General features: G+C 42.2%; 1 protein-coding gene across 4 annotated transcripts in view; it reads right to left on the bottom strand.

Annotated features, from left to right (window-relative positions):
- Positions 1–794: 794 nt before the first annotated feature.
- HOMER1 (homer scaffold protein 1) overlaps positions 795–22,006 on the bottom strand; it is a 141,137-nt gene continuing 119,925 nt past the window's right edge. For 3 of the 4 annotated variants that reach the window (XM_075590792.1, XM_075590803.1, XM_075590814.1), the window contains exons 8-11: positions 19,019–19,175; positions 10,516–10,626; positions 6,301–6,381; positions 795–3,757 (exon numbers count right to left, since the gene is read on the bottom strand). In XM_075590792.1, coding sequence (XP_075446907.1) covers positions 3,569–3,757; positions 6,301–6,381; positions 10,516–10,626; positions 19,019–19,175 — 538 coding nt within the window. In that variant the 3' untranslated portion in view covers positions 795–3,568. Of the gene's footprint in view, positions 3,758–6,300; positions 6,382–10,515; positions 10,627–19,018; positions 19,176–22,006 lie in introns of those variants that run through there. The other variant, XM_075590823.1, reaches the window with a different exon arrangement.

Raw genomic sequence — 22,006 nt, 5'->3', positions numbered from 1 at the left:
ATGCATGAGCCAAGTAAAAGCAGTGAACATTTTACATTTCAACCCCATGTAGCAGATAAGAAAAAATTTAAACAACTTGGTGTAATGCACCTCCTAACAAAGATGCAATCACACCCTTCAGTAACTGTTTTACTTCGTTAAATCCTGTTCAAAATCTCCAGGTCAGCTGAATTTAAGCTACTGTACTTATGTTTATCTGCTGACTAATGATGGCTTTATAATTATCTTACAGACAATGGACAAAACAATTCACCTCTAGTTTGGAGGACTGGGAAAGTCTGATCACCAGAAGACATTAAAATGATATTGAAAAAAACTTCCAAAGTTTACCATGGAAATGCTAAAAGTTTAAGACAACATGTCAAAATATTATATGGTATTATAAATAAAGGTGTCAATCGGCGCCATTCATCCTCCTAAACATTCCACTCTCCTTGGTTCACGTTGTCCTTACCTATGAAGAACTGTCCTTGTACATTTTGGAATGGTACGAATAGCCAGAAAAGACCATGGCTCTCGCTTTATAAAAGCACAAATTAATGTTGCTAAGTGAATGCTGATTGAGTTATAAATAAACCCCTTTCCCTGCCACATCAGTTTCAAGTATGTTATTCTACCATACCATGCCCTTCCCTCTAGCGGTGAAGAAAGTAATTACCTGGATTCCAGACTTTTATATGAACCTATTGAATATGGCTTTTGCATCAAAGTTGTTATGGCAGTTTCAAAGTGTATGCATTGAACAAGAAGGAAGTCACCCGGATGTCAATGTAATAAATAAATTCACACCAAGACAGAGTAAGAAGCTTTTTAAATCAGTGACATCAGTTTAAAAGAATTGTTAACACCTTTGGCGCCGTAGAGGGATGCAAAATGTCCCTCCACACAAGGTTTTAGACCTGCGTTACAGGTAATTGTGGATTTATACAGATTTGTCAAAATATGTACATAAATAGCGAGAAAACAGTTATGGTAGAAATTGTCCCCTCGGCCACATCTGGTTCTTTATAACATTCACATCACGTCGAGGTGGGGCCAGAGTATACATACTGTACATATCAGTTCTCTTGCTATCTGCATACTCATATTGAACGAAGTCATCCTTTTGGGATACAAGTTGTTTTAACATCAACAATATGGTATGGAGCCATTTGCACCAAGTTAACAAAACAAAAAAAATCTCCCAAAGATTTTTCTTTAAATAAATATATTAAAAAAACAAATGCATGGTTCTCAAAAGTCTGTTAAAAGTACATTAAAACCTATTTGTTGAGGAACTTTAGCCATTTGATTTAAACCACGTTTCCATTGAACGCTTATTTGAACAGTTCTGCATAATGTTCAGTGAGGACCTATACAGAGTACGTGTTTAGCCCCTTCATCCTTAACTTATATATTAGTTATATACTACAAGAGTTAGGTTATAAACGGGCAAATACTCCCTTAAAAATGATTCTGTCCTTAAAAGCACCTTTTTTTTTTTTGCAAACTGTATACGCTGGTTACAATTGTTCTTTCGTCTCTGTCTCTGATGTGTCTGTACTCCTTGCATTTGTAGATATTTCTGAGGTGGTATACATGGCTGCCTTTACAATAATTCTAATTAAAATAAATACATAAATAAATGTGAGTTCTGAATATTACTTGTACTTTGCCAGCTTGTGTTATCCCGTTTCCTGCTCGTATTGCTTTTAACAATAAAGGGAGATAGAAATATGACACTTCTGTGAATTCTAAATACCACATTGAATGCAAGAGGAGGAAGTAACAGGTGCTTCCAATGCATTGCACACATGTTGCTAAGGAAGTGACTGAACAAGGATCTCAAAAACCTTTGCAAAGTGCATCTCCAAGATTTGTGGTAGACTATTTAGATGCATTGTAAAAATAAAACCCCAGAAAAATAAAAGCGAAATCATTTAGACACAAGGAAAATAACTTTAGATTTCTAATTAATATGTAGAAAAAACCCAGTATAAATACAAATGCAATTAAATGAAGTGGGATTGGAAACAAAATCAACAAGATGGAAGTGATCAAAGTTACACTATTTTTTATCATTTATAACTGTAAGTCCACACATTGTTTTATAAATAAAAAAAAGGATTTGTTTTTAATGTGCCTCGCCTTACTTGTTATATGAACATATATAGCATACATCTTTTCCAAATACCCTTCAGTATCAGGATTTGTCTCCCCTACAATTAGGCACAGTACCTCAACATCTTTAATGGCCCTTTGATAACTGACCACAGCTTTTATCATGCAGAACAAAAAGGTTGAGGACCAAAGGGATAAAGGTGCCAGAAATATTGTCATGATACACCGGTTCCTGCAGTGCACTATTTTCACAAACAGTCTCCTGTGATATAAAAGCAACGGGTTGCAATCACACGTCACATGAAAACCTTGGCACAAGTGTTCCTAATGGATGAAGGGGGCTAAACATCCGTTAACCACAATTACCCAGTTTCTAGAAACAGTTCTAGCAGTTGAATCAATTCAAAGTATAGCTTTCCAATAGTGGTAAACCCTTCAATATTATTAAGAACAAACAGGATTCCTACTATCGTTTACTACGTACACTGAGATGCATTGAACATTCAGAAATTATGTCTTTCTAAATACATAAGTAAACATGTTGCATTCATTTCAAAATATACTTGTACTTATATGCAGTTAAAGTCCATGTAATAAACTCTTAAGTATTCTTCTATATTCCCTTCAAATATATCATAAATTAACAATCTTTGTCTGAGGGACTCTGAGCTGCCTTTGGGGTTGGCTTTACAGTGTATAAGAAAATGAGACCATATTTGTAAATAAATGGCATTAAAATTGAAAAAAGTAAACCTCACACTGGACAATATATTTAAAGAACACCAGTGTGAACGTCCTACAGAATTATCTTCCAGTATTAAAAAAGAAAAAGAAAAGGAAGGAAGAACTTTTTACAACTGGTAAGATGACTGTAACTATGTTTCAGGTAAAGATGCATTCTCTCACTTCTGGCAAGGTAAATTAGTAATGCACTTTTTTTTTTTTTTTTTTTCTTCAACAGTGCAAAAATATCCTGAGAAAATGTTCAGATTACAACAAAAATACAAAGGGCATCTCTCATCGCTAAGTTTTTGCACAAAATACTGCAAGAAGATATTTCATTTGAAAAACAAAATAAATAACAAAAACTACCTATTGTGTCTAACACAATCCACACGCTGCTAATTTTTCATCTGTTAGCAGAACAGAGGTGGATTGCTTCAAACTATTGTTAATAACGTATACATTCAGGGCTAGGGTGTAGTAACCTCTGGCACTGAAAGGGTTCATGTTCATTATGGCCAATAAGCAAATAGGAGGTAATTTGTAATTCAAGTTTTATTTTTAATTCCCTCTCTCTTAGCTACTAAAGCAAGTCTCAATTTCACACTTCAGCCAACGATTAAATTTGCAAAAACAGGAGTTTTCTGTTCAAGTTTTGTGCAACTTTGATGCAGAGCCCACCATCGTGCTGCGGAGAGAGACAGTGCATCTTTAAGGGGATTGGAGACGACAGCCCTATCTTTTCCTAGCTGCATTCTATCAACTTGGCCAGGTTGTCTCGCAATTCAGTGAGTTCAAAGATTTTCCCATCCAGGATTTCTAAAAGTGTCTTCAAGTTATTGCGAAATGCTTCCTGTTCGTGCTGACTTTTTTCCAGGCGTTGCTCTAGATCGGTCAGCTGTCCTTCTAAGTCTTTGTTGCGTGTTTCCACCTCCTATGAACAAAACAAATGCAAATGAATGGCTTCTCTGCAAGAGCACATACCCTCTCGGCTGATCTCATATTTCTATTGCATTTCACTGTATTGTTTCAGCATTTCTCTGTATTTGATTTTCAGCAGCTACTGTATATCAAAATTACTATAGCAAAGCAACGTTTGATGGTGTATTTGCTTCTGTTAGCTCATTAGTTGCCATTTTGTGGGCTAGAGAATACTAAAATTGTTTAATAGCACGTGGACTCAATTTAATATTTAGTCTATATTTATTGAGACTAATATTTAGAGGACATACTGAAACTATGGGAATGGATACACCACTGTAACATCCGACATGCCAGGAAGCTGAAGTGTACAGTATTTACACCTGACTTTCCTTAAAGTGGCTCAGACAACCTACAGTACAGTAGTTGCAACTTCTAGTTCTTGTCTTTATTCTTGGAGCTATATATATATATATATATATATATATATATATATATATATATATATATACACAGCTCAACCCCGTTATAGTGCGATCCGCTATAATGTGAATCCGCTTATAACGTGGTATTAACCTGGCTCCCGTTTTAAAAATAAATTCAATTTTTTTTTGGGCAATCTCTCTGTCTCTGTCTCTCTCCTCTGCTGTGGGGGAGGATAGAAGGGAGCTGGTCCCTGGCCGGGGACTCAGACAGCTGACATACATCCGCTCTCCCTCCCCCCCCCCCACCACAGATCAACTGTTTCAGATGCCGGGTAAGTGCTGCTGTGGGGAGGGAGGGGGGGGGGCCTGCCTCTTCGACGCTGGGTTCAGGGAGAGCTGGGAGAGTTATCCCAGCTCTCCCCCTTCGGCGGGCGCGGAGTCCCTCATCACGGCGGCCATTTTTTAAAAAATTAGCACGAACCCGGTCTGATCGGATGGCCCCCGAGGACCGTGTTAAAACGGGGTTCAGCTGTGTGTATATATATATATTTGTATAAAGTAATAAAATACTACTGGAAGTCCTGGGGCAATATTTAAATCATTTGAGTCTGATTTATGAGAAATAGTGAGCCAGTAAACTGTCCTTTTACTCCTTTTTGCCTTTGTGAGTGGGATCTTTTTTTCATTATTTTGCGAGCCTGACTTTATTACTTTGTATATTATTTCAGCTTCATTTCAACTGAATTATTTAAAGCATATCAATTTCTCTTTCATATTAATTTATCTCAGACTGCTGTCCATTTTATCAGTTTCTGGAATCAACAGCACAATTAACATCTAATCAGTATGTATTAATATTCCTTTGATGAAATACTTAAATGCATTCTGAAGCAGATTTTAAATTTCACGCTAAGGTAAAGCTTATTGAAAGTTTAACGTTAAGTGTGGAGACATTGTTTGCTGAAAACCTTATTTCCTCTGTATTTTGCAATTAATGGTCGAACAAAGCAGGAACTCGATGTGCTCTTTGCCTGAGTTCAACACGTGAGTTGCATGTGATGGTGAAATGCAACTGGATAACCATGGTCTGTTTCATCTTGTAAATACTGTATTACTCATTGGCCTAGATTGACTAAACTTCGATATTGCTGTGTTTTAATGGTGTAAAAAAAAAAAAACATGATCATTTCACAGGTGTATACACGAAAAGTTCAACGCTTAAACAACGCAGCGATAACTTCTTTTATCTCGATAAGTGTCGTCTAAATGTAATGCTAATTAGCATGCAAATGTGTCTGCTTTTCTTTTTTCCGCATTTATTCAGACTTTCTCCTGCTAAACGAAACAGTTTTTTCCTCTCACTCACTGCTATTTTATTATCTTTTTCATCCCTATCTTCCTTGCATTTTTTTCTGCCAATGGTTATCGTCTCTGTATTACTACCATTCAGCTGCCAACTCCTGTTCAAACATTACCCATCCATAGCTTTCTCCATTCCTCTACTCTTCATCCCCATTCTCCCACTGACAGCTTTATACCTTTCCCGCTTAGCTAGCCCATACTACAAAACAAACAAGGTCTCTCAACCTTCCCTTCATTGATTGAAGCACCGCTTTTGCATAGTGATTATTCATAATTTTATTCAAAGAATGTGCAGTGCTAATGTCACATACATCCTAACTTTAGGATGAAACTAAATGGCAATGTTCAGTGTTCGACAAACCTATACATTTGCACGCCCCGGGCGAGTGGATTTAACATCGTGGCGAGCTCCTATTGGCCCAAGCAGCACACGTGTGGTACTAGGTGGCGAGTAGATTTTTTTGTTCGGCGAGTAGATTTTTTGGTGATTTGTCGACCACTGGCAATGTTCATATGTTTACTTTTTAAACCCATCTAATACACAATGTTTATGTAACGGTCATATCATATTGACATTACAGCAGCCATTTTACATGTGCAGAGTACTTTACAGGACAGTAAAACGAATGCTGGCCTTTTCTTAAAGTGAAAATGATTTTAACACAATGTGGTACAGGCTGATGTATTTCTCACTGGAGAGAAAGAAGAATGATTGGTGTGATAACGGCAAATGGCAATCAAGAGCTTGGGTAAACAGAATAAAGAATACCTGTAATTTTTGGCTCAAAGAATCCCTTTGTTCTTGCAACTCTTTTGCATGTTCAATCTCTTCTTTCAATCTTTCTATTTCCTAAAACGCCAAAAGAAAATGGATCAGAACAGATTATCAACTGGGATGCTGTCCAACCTCATTAAAAAAAAAACATGAGTAATCTTGTAATAGGTTGGAACTGAGAAACTGGAGTAACCTTGGGCAAATCTCTTTAATTTTGTTTTCTTCAAATACTAGAAAGACAGGGTACATTTTGTCAGTCTAGTTTTATGTAAACCAGTCACATAATATAATAATAATAATTATTATTATCGTTTATTTGTGCAGCGCCAACATATTCCGTAGCGCGGTACAATGGGGTACAGAGTTATGTATATTCCAAAAACAAACAGTTGCATACAGGTGAGGTCAGACATGCACAAACACATTCAAAGAGGTAATGAGGGCCCTGCTTGTGAGAGCTTACATTCTAGAGGGAACAAGGTTGAAGCAAGAAAGTAAGGCGGCTTTTTATTGTAGGTTAAGGTGTGGCTCAGGTTAGAATATGGCCCAGTCTGACGGCCGAAGCCATTAAGGTTTTTTGGGGGGGATGTTACATAGCGGGGAGATTGGTCCAGCCACACAGCTGGTTTTAATGGGGTTTGTGGGGGAGGGGAGTTGGATGTTAGAGGGATGGTGAGTAGGCTTTCTTGAAAAGGTGAGTTTTCAGGGAGTTTTTATACATCCGAAAGCTAGGTGAGAGTAAGTGGTATGGAATTCCAGAGAGGAGGCAGCACGGGAGAAGTCTTGCAGGCAGAAGTGAGAGGAGGTAATTAGGTGGGAAGAAAGGCGGATGTATTTGGCAAAATGTAGGGGGCGTGTAGGTATGCATTTGTGGATAAGGGTTGAGATGTAAGTGTGAGGCAGTGTCGTTGAGACCTTTGTAAGTCTTAACTTTAATTCTAGAGGCTATGTGAAGCCAGTGTAGGGATATATGTAATCGAGCAGTAGAAGTAGAGCAGTGAGTGAGGCAGATGAGTCTTGCAGCAGCATTTTGGATGGATTGGAGATGAAAGAGACGAACAAGGGGAATGCCAACTAGGAGAAGGTTGTAGTAATCGATGCGGGACATGATGACTGAGTGGAGTAGGCTTTTAGTTGCATCATGAGTGAGAAAAGGTCATATCTTGGCGATATTTCGCAGGTGGAGATGGCAGGACATCGTGAGGGACTGAATATGAGGAATCAAGGAGAGATCAGAGTCAAAGACCTAGGCAGCAGGCTTGATGTGTTGAGGAGATTGTGCTGTTCTTGACAGCGAAGGAGAGTGTTGGTGTAGTGGTGGCCGTGGAAGAGGGAAAGAAAATTAATTCAGTTTTGGACATGTTTAGCTACAGGAAGTGGTGAAACATCCAGGGGGAGATTGCAGAGAAACAGTTGGAGATACAGAAAAGAAGAGCGGGGGAGAGGTCAGGGGAGAATAGATAGATTTGGGTGTCATCAGCATAAAGATGATACTGAAAGCAAAAAAATGGTATTAGTTCACTGTAACAGGGGACTTATCCCTGTTCAAAAATGTGCCTCTAATCCAGCAGTGTGGTGGTTAACTGCTCGTAGACAATTAACCAATACCACCTGGCTGATTACAGGTATCAGAAAAAGCCTGCCTCTGAGACAGGAAGGGAGATTCTTCCTGAGCTCACACGTGAGCTGAGCTGACCCAGGAAGCAGAAAGAGCAGGGAATTCCTTAGTCTCACACGTGACGTGGGGCTTAACCAAGGAAAGACTGCACTGTCTTGAGCTGCAGAGATCTGCACGCTGCACACTGCCAGCAAGACACAGGGGACAATACCTCTAAACCTGGATCCTAACATTGCCTTATAGCACAAGGGTGTGTGTGGACACCAGGAGAACAGAGAAGCCTTCCCCTACAACTACAAGAGACAGATAAGACTTTTTTATAAGACTGTTATATATATAATATATATAAATGTCTCTATGATTTGGGCTGGTGAATCGCTAGGCTAACCACGCAGTTAAAGAGAGCTGGACTATAAGTGTATATATACTCCAAAGTGGAGCACATTTTCACATGTTTGCTGTGTTTAAAGCAACAGGCGCAATAAAGCCTTATTTTAATTTCACCTTAAAACAGTCTCCATTGCGTACCTCTGCACATGTCCTCTTACATTCACCAAGACAAGTGATGTAGCGTTAGAAGAGCAGAGGGCCAAGGAAAAAGCCTTGTGGGACTCCAACAGAAAGAGGGAGTGAAGAAGAGGAGAAACCAGAGAAGGAAACACTGAAGGAGCGGTTGTATAGGTAGGATGTTAGCCAGGAGAAGACTGTGTCACAGAGGCCAATGGAGTGATATGGAGAATATTTAAGAGAAGGGGTGATCGACAGTTTTGAAGGCAGCAGAGAGATCCAGGAGTATTAGTAAGGAGAAATGATCCTTAGATTTAGCTGTGAGTAGGTAATTGGTCCCTTTTATTAGTGCTGTCTCGGTGTAGTGTAGAGAAGGGCCAGATTGTAAAGAATCAAGCAGGGAGATGGAGGAGAGAAAGTGAGTGAGACTGACTGACCTGGGTGAGTGTGTGACTGACCTGGATGGGTAACTGACTGACCGACCTGGGTGGGTGACTGACTGACAAGGTGGGTGGGTGACTGACTGGGTGACTGACTGACCTGAGTTGGTGACTGACTGACTGACCTGGTGTTTATTTATTTGTATTCTTATGTTTTGGAATAACATCATTGGAATTCTTTTGCTGTTTTAGTGATAGATTAATGTAATTGATGTGTAGTTGATGCTTTTTAGTTCTTTTATTGTTGTGGTGTTTAGATGCTTGTGTATTTCTTTGATTATTGTGTATTTTTTACCTTAATTATTTTTATTAGGTTGACCATTTACTGCTATAGTGGCTTATCATGCCCATATTATATGAGTATGATATACCACTGTGCCAATCAATGGGTACACGGTGAGTATAGTGATCCCGGGGTGGGTGGTTAGGCCTCCCGGTGGGTAGTGGGGGAGGGTGGGTTAACCCCCAAATTACTATAGAGGTTATTAACCGCTAAGGTGATTAAGGGGTTAGGGGCCATTAGATTCTATTTATTATTGTATTCTTGCTGGCATCGGAGGACATGGACCTGCAGTATGCTGACGAGGACGCCCTTCATGATGGTAGGTGTAAGTTGAACATTTATTTATGCTGGCTGCCTAATGTTTGATTGTATAATGTGCAAATGAACTATTATCCATATGTGGATAATAGTAATTTTACCCATTACTGTACTGTATGTGTTTGGGGGGGTTGTTGGGGTTAGAGGAGGTGGGTAGTAGGGTTGTTGTGTTTATTTTTGTTTTTTGGGGGTAGAGGGATTGGGTGAAGGGGTAGTATCCCCGAGGATGGATGTTTAGGCCTTCCGGGGGGGTAGCGGGACTGGTTAACCCCCTTCATTACCATAGCGTAGTGAAGGGGTTAACTCCTCCCGCAACCTTCCAGGCAGGCCTAACCACCCAGCCTGGGACTATTACCCCCCTCATCCACCCCCTATGTCCCAAGAAACAGGCTATTGAGGTTCAGTGTAGGCTATTTACAGGTTTAGTGTAGATGAGCAGGGGGTCTCCGGAGCAGAACCGCATTAATTTGAGGTCTGTGGACCCCCTGCTTCCCGAGATACAGGCCCCGTTATGGGGGTGCCGGTATCTCCTATGTATTTTATTCCCATGTGACGCGAGACATTTAAATGCATAGGAGATACCGGCACCCCATAACAGGGCCTGTATCTCGAGAAGCAGGGGGTTAATGGACCTCAAATTAATGCGGTTCTGCTCCGAAGACCCCCGGCTCACGTATAATAGTAATAACATTTATATTAAAATATTTTGATCGCTGGCGAAATATGCACAGGGAGAGGCGGCTCTCTCTGTGCAGCTCTCTCTGCAGCTGAAAGAAATAGCCGGGTGAGCCCTTTTGAGAGGTGCGGGATATTATTAGGGGAAAGCAACAGACTGCAGTTGTGTTCAAGATTTCTCTAACATAAAAGGCTTTAAAGTCCATTTCTGACAGTCAACATTGTGAATGCAGATAATACAACACTGTCTGAATGCTAATAAACTGCTTTACAACTTCCATGAAGAAATTAGAGCTCAGTGCGATTAGTGTGAAAATTAAAAGCCATAATTAAAACATATTGTACAGAATAAAGAAAACATAAAATACCTCTTCTTTTTGTTTCAGTGTAGATTCTAACTCTTGTATCGTCTGATTTAGTTCTGTTTTGTGTGTTTGAACTGCATTTGCTTGACTGCTCAGACATTCTAATTCGCTCACCTATATAAAAACAAGAAAAGAGTTAATTATTTATTACCATATAAGATACTCGGATACTTAGAATGTAAAATTGGAACTGACAGTTAACTCAAACATTTTCTAACTTCAACTGACAATAATTGCATTTATATTTTATGTGTAGAAACTATTTAACCAAGTTAGTATATAACATGCTTATAAATATCTCAATATATCTATCTTGCAGAGACAAAAACTACAATCTCCAGTTCAACAATGTGACACAATGCAATGTTGGGTAGAACAATGTCTTGCAGAAAGGTCAAGTAGATGTACAGTAGGGTGCAGCAGTTTAATCTACCAAGCCCCTCTCGATCAAGAGATAAGTAAATAGTATTCTATTTATCTACACAGGACAGCGAGACTGTCACAGGAGACAGACAGACAGTCGGGGCAGGGAGTCAGAGGGGGCAGGGAGCCATAGGAGTCAGAGGGGGCAGAAAGTCACAGGAGTAGGGGGCAGAGAATCAGAGAGGGCAGTACAGTCACAGAAAACACACACACACATAACAGGACAGCCACAGAAAACATACACACAACAGGAGAGTCACAGAAAAACACAAACACAAACACACACACAACAGGACAGTCACAGAAAATACACACACACAAAACAGGTCACAGAAAACACACACAAAGCAGGACAGTCGCAGAACACACACAAACACATTTTGGGCCAGCCTTAGGATTTGCGGGGCCCAAGGCAGCACGCTGGCAGCGGGGCCCCCCTCTAAACCTAGACCAGCAACAATCCTCCGACAGCGTTGTGGCGTCATGTGACATCACGTCGCCATAGCAAAGCGACGTCATATGACGTTGTGCCATGACGACGCAACGCTACAGGAGGTGGCCCAATGTGGAGAACGTATGAGCGATCACACACAACCAAACAACCCCCCCCCCCCCAGACCTACCTGTCTGCCGATACGGATGTCCCCCACTTCCTCCTCTCTGCCCCGGGATCTATCTACCGACCGGAGAGGGGAGCTGGATGAGAGGGGGGGGGGGGGGGTGTGCAAGTTGGATCCCGGCGCCGACAAGAGGGAGAGGAGGAAGCACGGGCCCCCCGTAGGATTGGGGCTCAAGGTGGGCCGCCTTGTACTAAGGTCGGCCCTGCGGCACACACACACACACACACACACACACACACACACACACACACACACACACACACACACACACACACACACACACACAGCCTCATCTCTCCACTGCCCATGCTACTTCCTCCTCCTCTGCTTGGCCACACCGCACAGGCTCCTGACCCCTCCTCCTCATTGGCTTCATTACCCAGCATCAGCCAATCAGGTTAGCGGAAACTGCCCTGCTCTCGGAGATCGGGGAAATCCTGTGGCACCCTTTTGATCCTCTCATGGCACCCCAGGGTGCCACGGAACCCCGGTTGGGAAACATTGTTCTAACACATTAAAAAGCCCAGGTACCAGCTTCCTAAACTAGGTGAATGGGTGATCGATGCCGCCGCAGCTCCTATGTACTCAGACTCACCAGGAAGTGGTTTGAGGATAAAAAAACTTTATTCGGCTACATAAAACAGATACCTTGACAGACAAACTAGGGACCTCCTCCTCCCACGCATTTCGAGCAAGACTGCTCTTTCTCAAGGAGTGAGACCATGGCAGACCATGTTTCAAGGGTCCCTAACACTAATATCGATTCTTAATAACCTGTGCATTGCCAGGAAGAATGATTTATAATAAATCTGTCAAAATTAGTTGCATAGTTCTAAGTCTAAGTGTGACAAATCTAATACAGAGTGCTTTTCCTGGTAATGTACAGGTTAATAAGAGCTTCAATCAACTTAGAACTATGCAACTAATTTTGACAGATTTATTATAAATCATTCTTCCTGGTGATTCTTGTTCAGCTAGTCTTAGCTGATTGGAGGGTGGCAACCTCCTACCTAATTGAAGCTCACTCCCTCCCACATTTAAATGGTTAAAAGCTCACTCCATGGCATCTCCCACTCTCAGAGGAAGTTGCCTGCTTACAGTGTGATTGTGACAAATCTATTACAGAGTGCTTTTCCTGGTAATGTACAGGTTAATAAAAGCTTCAATCAGACTTAGAACTTTTGCAACTAATATTGACAGATTTATTATAAATCATTCTTCCTGGCAATGCACAGGTTATTAAGAATCTATATTAGTGTTAGGGACCCTTGAAACATGGTCTGCCGTGCAGTTGGCTCAAGGGCTTACAATAATTTGGCCAAAATGTTAAACTAAAAGACCATTTTATTTATTAGTTATTTATACATGTATATTTAGGCACTGTACCGTATGTAAGTTTTTCTGGATGTGCACTGAGCTTTGTCTGTGTTATATGTTATGTCTCTGGTTTTAAATATATATATTGCCATGCTCAGTAGCACTCCTCTGTGAAACTTATATGCTTATATATATGTTGTGGGTATTTTGGGGGTTCAATATGAGCTTGTAGGTGTTCTGTATGTTTTACTCTAATTTAGTAATATAATAATATTTTAAATGTAAAAAGTATAGTTTTATGTGTGTTGCATTATTTATTATTACTTTTATTCTGGGGAATGTCCCTAAGAGGTCTAAATTGAATATAATTCAATTATTTATTGTTTTAATTATTAATTGACAACTAATTTCCTTAAGACAAATACGTTGCAAAGTATGTGATTACCATTGAGAAACCCCGGCAAAAAAACTATAACACCAAACACATAACGAAAACCACTAACTAGACCCCTACAGTGAGCGCTAGACCTAAAATGTATAAACCAATAAGGTGACCAGTACCTAGTGCACAATGATAATCTTAATGTGAAAAAAGCCTAAAAAGATTCCGAGATAAAGACAAATCTAATAGGGGTAGCTGCCAAGGGGAATCGCATACACAAGTTATCTCAGGAAACTTGTTAACAATCTAACACTCAAAAAGAAAAGTAATCCACGGCGCATTCAAAATTGTGTATAAACCAAATTACCACTGTCCATATAAGTGTCCAGAAGAGAATAAAGTCCCAAAAAGTTAAATCCTAAAATATAGTCAAGGTCGCTGGTTATCATCCTATTGTATAAAACAAAAGAGGGGACACACCATCGCACAGTGGACAGGAACAGTGGGCACTTCCAGTAATAAGACAAACAATTGCCTACTTACAAGATGTTTATATCAGTGGATATAAACTGTACTTTAGCCAGCGACTTCTCCCTGCATTGTCCACGAACCTCACGCTGTACTTAAGCTGCATCCAATCAGCTCAGCTGGGTAAGTCCACATACCATGCACCGGATCAATTTTCACAATTAAAATAATAGAGAGGAAGAGATGGTGCAGAACTGCAGACTCTTTAAAAGTAACACACTGGCGAATCACACTTACAATGTGTCACTTCTGTTAGAATAATACAAAATTGCCATCCGCAACATGAATTTACAGACTCGTCATTCAGCAGTGATTAGTTGGCGCCCTCTCTCACTCTATCCTCGCAGGTGCGGGTCTCGACACCTTCACTGGAGACGTCACTGCTGTGCTCCGAATACTCCACACCAACCGGCAATACAATTAGGCTCCTCCCTACGCGTTTCGTGACGGGGATTGTCACTTCCTCAGGGGATTATGGAGCCTATCAGTCTTGATCACTATTTATACCATAAAACATTAACCCCTCCAATTGTGTGCTACAGAGGGATCCACTGTAAGAAGTAGAACATAACTATTCTACAGACATGATAAAACTCCACCTTCTACCCGAGAGCCATTCGGGGTAATTTCATAAACACATTCGCCGAGATGGTCATTTTCTAGATCACTAATGACCATCTCAGCGAATGTGTAGATGAAATTACCCCGAATGGCTCGCTTTCTGGGTGCCCTTTGAGAGGGTCCTTCCAGGGGATCCTCGGTGGTTTCGTTCACCATCTTCGAATCTCTCTGGCTCACCGTCCAATGGTGTAGCCTTTAACTCTGGCTCGTCATCCCCCACTTGTAGGATAGGCAGGAGATGATTCTGGTGCCAGACCCTTACACGGCCATCCGCATCTTTTATGCGGTAGACTGGGAGGCCCGGCATCTGTGACTCGTGTTGGGTACCCCGTCGGTCGATACCCTCAGACGTATGTCTACAGGCAGCCGTGCTTCTCGCCCGAACATGAGGAATTAGGAAGGGAATTCCGTAGACTCGTGGCGAGTACAGTTATAAGCATGTACCAGGGACTCCACATGCTTGCTCCACTCACTCTTCTAAGAGCCTTTCAGGGTGCCGAGCATATCGATGAGGGTCCTATTGAACCTCTACGGCAGAGCGTCTCCCACCGGATGGTAAGGGGTCGTTCGGGACTTGGTAATGTTGAGCAGTTTCAACAACTCCCTGATGAGTTTACTCTCAAAGTCCCGCCCTTGATCTGAATGCAGGCGATTGGGTAGGCCATAGTGTACAAAGTACTTCTCCCACAGAATCTTCGTCACCGTGATGGCCTTCTGGTCTTTGGTAGGGGAGGCTTGGGCATAGCGGGTGTAATGGTCGGTGATTACTAACACGTTGCCGATGCCTCAGTCGTCTGGTTCGATACACAGAAAGTCCATGCATACAAGGTCCAGTGGACCTGAGCTCTTCAGGTGGGCCATTGGAGCGGCTCTGGTGGGAAGAGTCTTGCGCTGGATGCACCGAGATCAGCCGCGGCAGTGGTGTTTAACCAACTCTCTCATGCGTGGCCAGAAGAATCTGTCTTGTATCAACCCAAAGGTCTTATCCACAAAGAGATGGCAATGTTCGTTGTGTAGTGATCTCAGAACCATATGTTGCAGGTTCTTGGGTAGGACCAATTGCCTTCTATCCGGGTGGTTATGGTACTGCAGACCATTATCGATGTCGAATTTGTCCACCTCTCGCATTAGTAGAGCGACGCACGTTTCAATAATGCAGGCTTGTTTTGCTAGACTAAAAGTTGAAAAAACGGAGCACCATCCAATGTGATGAAAATAAGGATCCAGAGGGGTAACCTTATAAAATCAATTTTATTGGAAAATACACAAGAGTATAATTAACCCCTAAAGACATGGGGGAAACACACAACGTGTTTCACGCCTGAGGCGCTTCATCATGGTGTGCTCATGGCGTGAAACGCGTTGTGTGTTTTCCCCACGTCTTTAGAGGTTCATCGCATTGGATGGTGCTCCGTTTTTTCAACTTTTGTTCCTGCTACTCTACTCAGCAGGTGCACGTCCCAGGACCTCTTCCAGGATTCTACAGGACTCTGAAGTTAGTTGCTTTGTTTCTTTGATATTATCCAGCAATATGCAATATCCAATAGGAGATTTATTTAGGTGTTAAGAAGGCTATTTGTGTTCTACTCACGGGAGACACTAGACACCAATCTCCGGATTATTTGCTCTTATATTGGATTGATATTTCTAAATGAAAGGAGGTACCACATTCATAAGGACATTATAAAATATCTTCCTATGGGACAATCGCTTGTTTGAGCACCGGATATACTCTATTTGTTTTGCTGGACAGCCTGGCGGATAATGCTGGCCACTGGATCCAGTATTTGGTATTGAACTAGTTCCTTCCACGCGATAATCTTGTCGGGGGCGATGTTCATTCCCTCTGGGTTACAGTAGGCGGCAGGAATAGCCTTGGATTGGCATCTCAAAGAATCCACGACCCTCAGTTCGGAGAAGGCCACTTTATCTTCCACGATGGCTTCGGTTGCGCACATAGACCGCATCCCTGGTCCAGGGATTTTCTCCAAGAGGTCGTCATCTGGGGTGGTATCCAGTCCCGGTTTTCTGGACAGGGCATTAGCTTCGATATTCAGGGGCCCCGGTTTGTACTTCAGGGTGAACCGGTTGTTCGAAAGAGCTGTCAGCCATCTTTGGCCGGTGGCGTCCAGTTTGGCTGACGTCAGGATGTACGTCAACGGATTGTTGTCAGTCCTCACTTTGAAGGCGACGCCATACAGGTAATCATGGAGTTTGTCCATGATTGCCCACTTGAAAACGAGGAATTCCAACTTGAGGATGGGATAATTCTGCTCGCTGGGGGTCAAACTGTGGCTGACGTCGGCCACTGGTCGGAGGCCAGCCGAGTACTTATGGTGCAAGACTGCACCTAGGCTGTTGAAGCTCGCATCTACGTGAATAATGTAGGGCTGCTCGGGATCGGCATATGGAAGAATGGGCGCCTCCGTTTAGCTCTTCTTCAAGCCGTTGAACGCCGATTCACAGGAGGCCGTCCCCTTATTGTCGAACGGTGTCCGGTATCCTCTGGGTATATTTTGAGGAGGTTGTTGAGAACCTTTGCCTTGTTGGAAAACCCCTCTACGAAGCGGCGATAGTATCCGCAAAATCCTAGGAATGAGCGTAGCTCCACGCCGTTCTCTGAACGGGGGCCAGATCACCACGGCTTCGCCTTTGGCAGCGTCGGTGGCTATTCCATCCGCGGATACTATGTGTCCTTGTAGGTCACGGATGTGCGACAGAATCGGCATTTGTCTAAGGACAGCTTCAGGCCTTCCTGGCCAGCCAGTCCAGCACATTCAGTAGGCTCCAGAGTCTTACCGAAGACGATTATATCGTCCAGGTAGACCAAGAATTCCCGGGGATTTCACCGATGGTCTTCTCTATCAGACGCTGAAACGTTGCTGGAGCACCACAAATGCCTTGGGGCATCCGGGTGAACTGGTAGAAGCCCAGAGGACACACGAATGCCGTCTTCTCCTGGTCTTCTGCACTCATCAGTACTTGGTAGTACACAGATCTCAGGTCCAGCGCGTCAAGAAGTTCTTCGATCTGTGGAAGTGTATATTGGTCAGGTACCGGTGCGATTATTCAAGGTACGATAATTCACGCACAGGCAGACCGACCCATTCTTCTTCCTCACCACCACGATTGGTGACGCGTATGGGCTACGAGACTCTGTCACAATCCCTGCCGTCTCCATCTCCTGTGGAACGTCTCCCATGTCCTCCACATCTCGGGAGCGAAGCGACGGGACCATTCACGGAAGGGAGTGGTATAACTTAGCCGGATGGTGTGTTGGGCGTTTCGGCTGCAGCCCACATCCATTTCACAAGTGGAGAATACTTCCCGTCGTTCTTCCAACTTGGCTGTCAGCCGCTCTCTCCACACGACGATAAAATAATATCTTAATATAAATACAGGCAGTTCAGGTATTTGTTGGAATGGTTTAATTTAGCAGGAACTCTGTAAGATGGCTTAGTCTTATCTTTGCAATTACTTTCCATAATTAACAAAAGAATGCTTAATAAATCTGCCTTACCCATACGTATATATTTAATATATATTCAAGCAAAGTTATTCATAGTTGTACGATGTGAGAAAATAGTAAGTGAAATTCCTTTGGACAAGATATAATACAAACACATACTCTACCTACCAGAGCCAGTGGCAGCTTTCCCAGGCCCCAGGACAAAGTTTCCACCGCGGCCCACGTGTCGAAGGACCTGCAAGCGCTCTACCCCCCCCACCTCTCTCACATTCTCTATTTCTCTTCCCCTTCTCACTAGACCCCTTTCTCCCTCATTTACTGTCCTCTCACACTTCCCCTTTCCCCTGTCACACACACTCCGGCGTCTCTCTCCCACTCCTCCCGTCTCTCACGTTCTCACTGCCCCCAATTCTCACTTTTCCCCCGTCCCTCCTACTCTCCCCTCCCACTCGTCTCTCATGTTCTCAATCTTCCCCAACACTCTCACTCTCCACCCCCCATCTCTCTCACTATCCCTCCCCCCCACGGTCTCTCTCCCCCATCTCTCACTCCCTCCCCACGTCTCTCGCGTTATCACTTCCCCCCGACACTCATTCTCTCCCCCATCTCTCTCGCTCTCCCTCGTCTCTCACTCTCTCCCCCATTCTCTCTCTCACTCTCTCTCCCCCGTCCCTCTGTCTCTCACCGCCCTCTGTCTCTCACTCCCCTCTCGGTCTCTCTCTCACTCACTCCCCCTGTCTCACTCACTTAATCCCCTCTTGTATTTCTCCCCCCCTAGGAATTTTGCATTGGGGGGAGGATGGTGAGTACTCTGGTCCTGTGGCAAAGGGGAGCTGGGGCCCCCATGGTCAAATGAAGATGTTGGGCCGACAACTGGTGCCAGCAACATGCACCAGGGGGTTGTTGGCAGTTGGTGTGAGAGGATCCCACAGCTGATAGCTGGGGCCGCGCAGCACACCAAGGTCCTGGTAGTCGGATGCAGAAGTTGGGCCCGACCTTTGGCCAGGATGAACTTCCAACATCAGCTGGCACCGGCTCTCCCCCCCAGTTAGCGGCCCTGCTGCCTACTACAACCTGTTGTCTCCAGCAGCTCTTTGTCGAGTAGATGCGAAGGCACCAATCCTGGTACAAGATGTCAGTACTCACCCGTTTGTGTAGACGTTCTGCTTCATCCTGATATGCAGCAAGCTGTTGTTTCCATTGTTTAACATTGGCAGTAGACTCCAGCAAAGCTGCTGTGAGTTTGGCATTGTTTCCTTTTAGTGTGGCCAGTTCTGCTTCCCAATGCTTGTTGATTACAGCACTGCAAATAAAATGGATAATTTTAAATAAGTCTTAATTTAAGAAAAATTACTAGTAAATAGAAGTGACATGAAAAAAAGTACCCAACACAACCAGCTTAGTATGGAGTAATAAGTAGTGTGTCTTACACAGTACACCAACATATTATATACTTAATAATGATATATTAAACGTTCATTATTTGAGAGTATATATACACTGTAGCTCTTCTAGTATAACTATTTGTATTTATACGGTGCCAATAAATACAGTATGGAACACTTTAACAAAAGTTATAATACAAGGAGCTATAATAATACCGTGACATCTAAAAATGTATCACAATTATAAAGACACTTGTCAGATTACTTACATTAGGTGAGGTTCACGCACCTGCATTAGTATAATATATAAGATGTAGCATAATGTACATCCCCCATTAGACAATGCAGTGAGTGAACATACTTAAACCAAATAATAAAAAGCAGATTTCTTTAGTTTATTTAACAATCTAAATAATTTAAAAAAAAATACTATGTGAAAATGCTTTTCGAAAGACAGGCGCAACAGTGAAGGATTGTATTATGGATGTAATGAGCATACCAAAAAAAAGAAGCTTTGTGCCCAATTTAGCCAGCTATTAATTACTAATGAGCATTATTGCATTAAATCTTTTCACCTACTGTATAAAAAAAACCTAATGTTTCATAAAATGTCCTAATTTTGAGAATTACAACAACAGTATTAAACAGCAATAGAAAAAGCTAGGTTTTGTTTTTTTACAACAGCTTGCTCCTGCAGTGAATAGCACTCCATGGAAGTTTAAATCTATGTAGTGACTTTGAAAGTCCTCTATGTGTCTATCCCTTCTTGTAAAATCTGAAGCTTTGTTACTGTCATGTTGGTCCATAAAAAAGTATCTCTACCTACAAAAGGAGGAACTATTCTCTAAATCAGTGGCTCTCAAGCCTCTCCTCAGGGATCACAAGCAACTGCAGATTTTGGGAGTAATAAAAAGCACTTGCACACAGGTAAATTACATATGAATAGAAAGTTGGGTGGTTGCCTCAGAAAGTTTGTGTGTGGCTCAGTGCCCCGAGGAGAGGTTTGAGAATCACTGTACCAAAGTACTACAAAGCCACGTTACATGTTCTTCATCTTTTATTCAACATCTGATTTTGCTTCTTTCTATTTAATGCTCTATCTCAGTCAGTCCTCATTCTGCAAATAGTGCAAACTAACTAATACATTCATTCATTTCACATGAGCCGATAGAGACAATGGCTGTAAAACCATAAGAAAAAGGAAATACATTTAAAGAAATTCAGACATACAGTAAGTAAAACAACATCAGTCCTTATGTGTGCTCTTTGCAGCAGAACTGCACAGCTGTAACTCTAGATGTATTGGAAGATTATGTCAAATCATAGTCAAGACTTTCAACCCAAATCTTTGTCTCACAAGGCAGAAATGTGCCAACATCTTATGTATTATGGTTTGGGACATAATGCCACTTGGTTAAAAAAAATTGAGAATAAGAAAACAAAAGATGGTTGGAAGGGAGTGATTTATAGAGTGCTTCCTCAAAGTCTTCTAGAAGAGTTGAGTCGTGGTATGGAATAATTAATTTATTTATTTATCAAATATTTTACCAGGAAGTAATACATTGAGAGTTACCTCTCGTTTTCAAGTATGTCCTGGGCACAGAGTAAAACAAATAATACATGGTTACAAGTACAGTTACATAAATGAACAGGGTATACATTATATACAAGACATTGCATGCACAGTTAAAGAAAATATATATTATGAGCATATGAAACAGTTACAGACCAGGTTAAAATGTGAGACAGCCTTAGATTTGAAAGAACTTAAACTGGTGGTGGATGTGAGAGTCTCTGGTAGGTTGTTCCAGTTTTGGGGTGCACGGTAGGAGAAGGAGGAACGTCCGGATACTTTGTTGAGCCTTGGGACCATGAACAGTCTTTTGGAGTCTGATCTCAGGTGATAAGTGCTGCAAGTGGTAGGGGTGAGGAGCTTGCTCAGGTAGCTGGGTAGCTTGCCCATGAAGAATTTAAAGGCAAGACAGGAAAGGTGAACTTTGCGCCTAGACTCTAGTGTTGACCAATCTAGTTCTTTGAGCATTTCGCAGTGATGTGTGTTGTAGTTGCATTGGAGAACAAAATGACAAATTGAATTGTAGAGGGTGTCAAGTTTGCTAAGGTGGGTTTGAGGTGCAGAGCCATATACTATGTCTCCATAGTCAATAATTGGCATTAGCATCTGCTGTGCGATAAGCTTTCTGACCAGGAGACTTAGGGAGGATTTGTTCCTGTAAAGTACCCCTAGTTTGGCATTGGTCTTGGTTGTCAGGGTATCAATGTGCATCCCGAATGTTAAGTGGGAGTCGAACCATAAGCCCAGGTATTTAAAACTAGTGACAGGTGTTAGGGTGGTGTTAGCGTTGGTTGTAATCAGGAGCTCAGTCACTGGAAGCTTTACAAATTTTGTCTTGGTCCCAAATACCATTGTTACAGTCTTGTCAGTGTTTAAAAACAGTTTGTTTTGGGAAATCCAGTTTTCGAGTCTCAAAAAGTCAGACTGAAGTATGTGTTGAAGGTCAGAGAGGCTATGGCTGTGTGCATATAGGATTGTGTCATCTGCATACATGTGTATTGAGGCTTCCTTACAAGCTGTGGGAAGATCATTAATGAACACTGAGAAGAGTAGGGGCCCCAGAACAGAGCCTTGCGGGCCACCACAGGTGATATCCAGGGGGTTGGAGTTAGAGCCTGAGATGGACACATGTTGGGATCTTCCTGATAGGTAGGACTGAAACCAGTTTAAAGCATG

This window comes from Ascaphus truei, chromosome 1 (genome assembly GCF_040206685.1).
Source record: "Ascaphus truei isolate aAscTru1 chromosome 1, aAscTru1.hap1, whole genome shotgun sequence".
Taxonomy (NCBI): Eukaryota; Metazoa; Chordata; class Amphibia; order Anura; family Ascaphidae; genus Ascaphus; species Ascaphus truei.
This window is presented reverse-complemented; position numbering and strand designations above follow the sequence as displayed.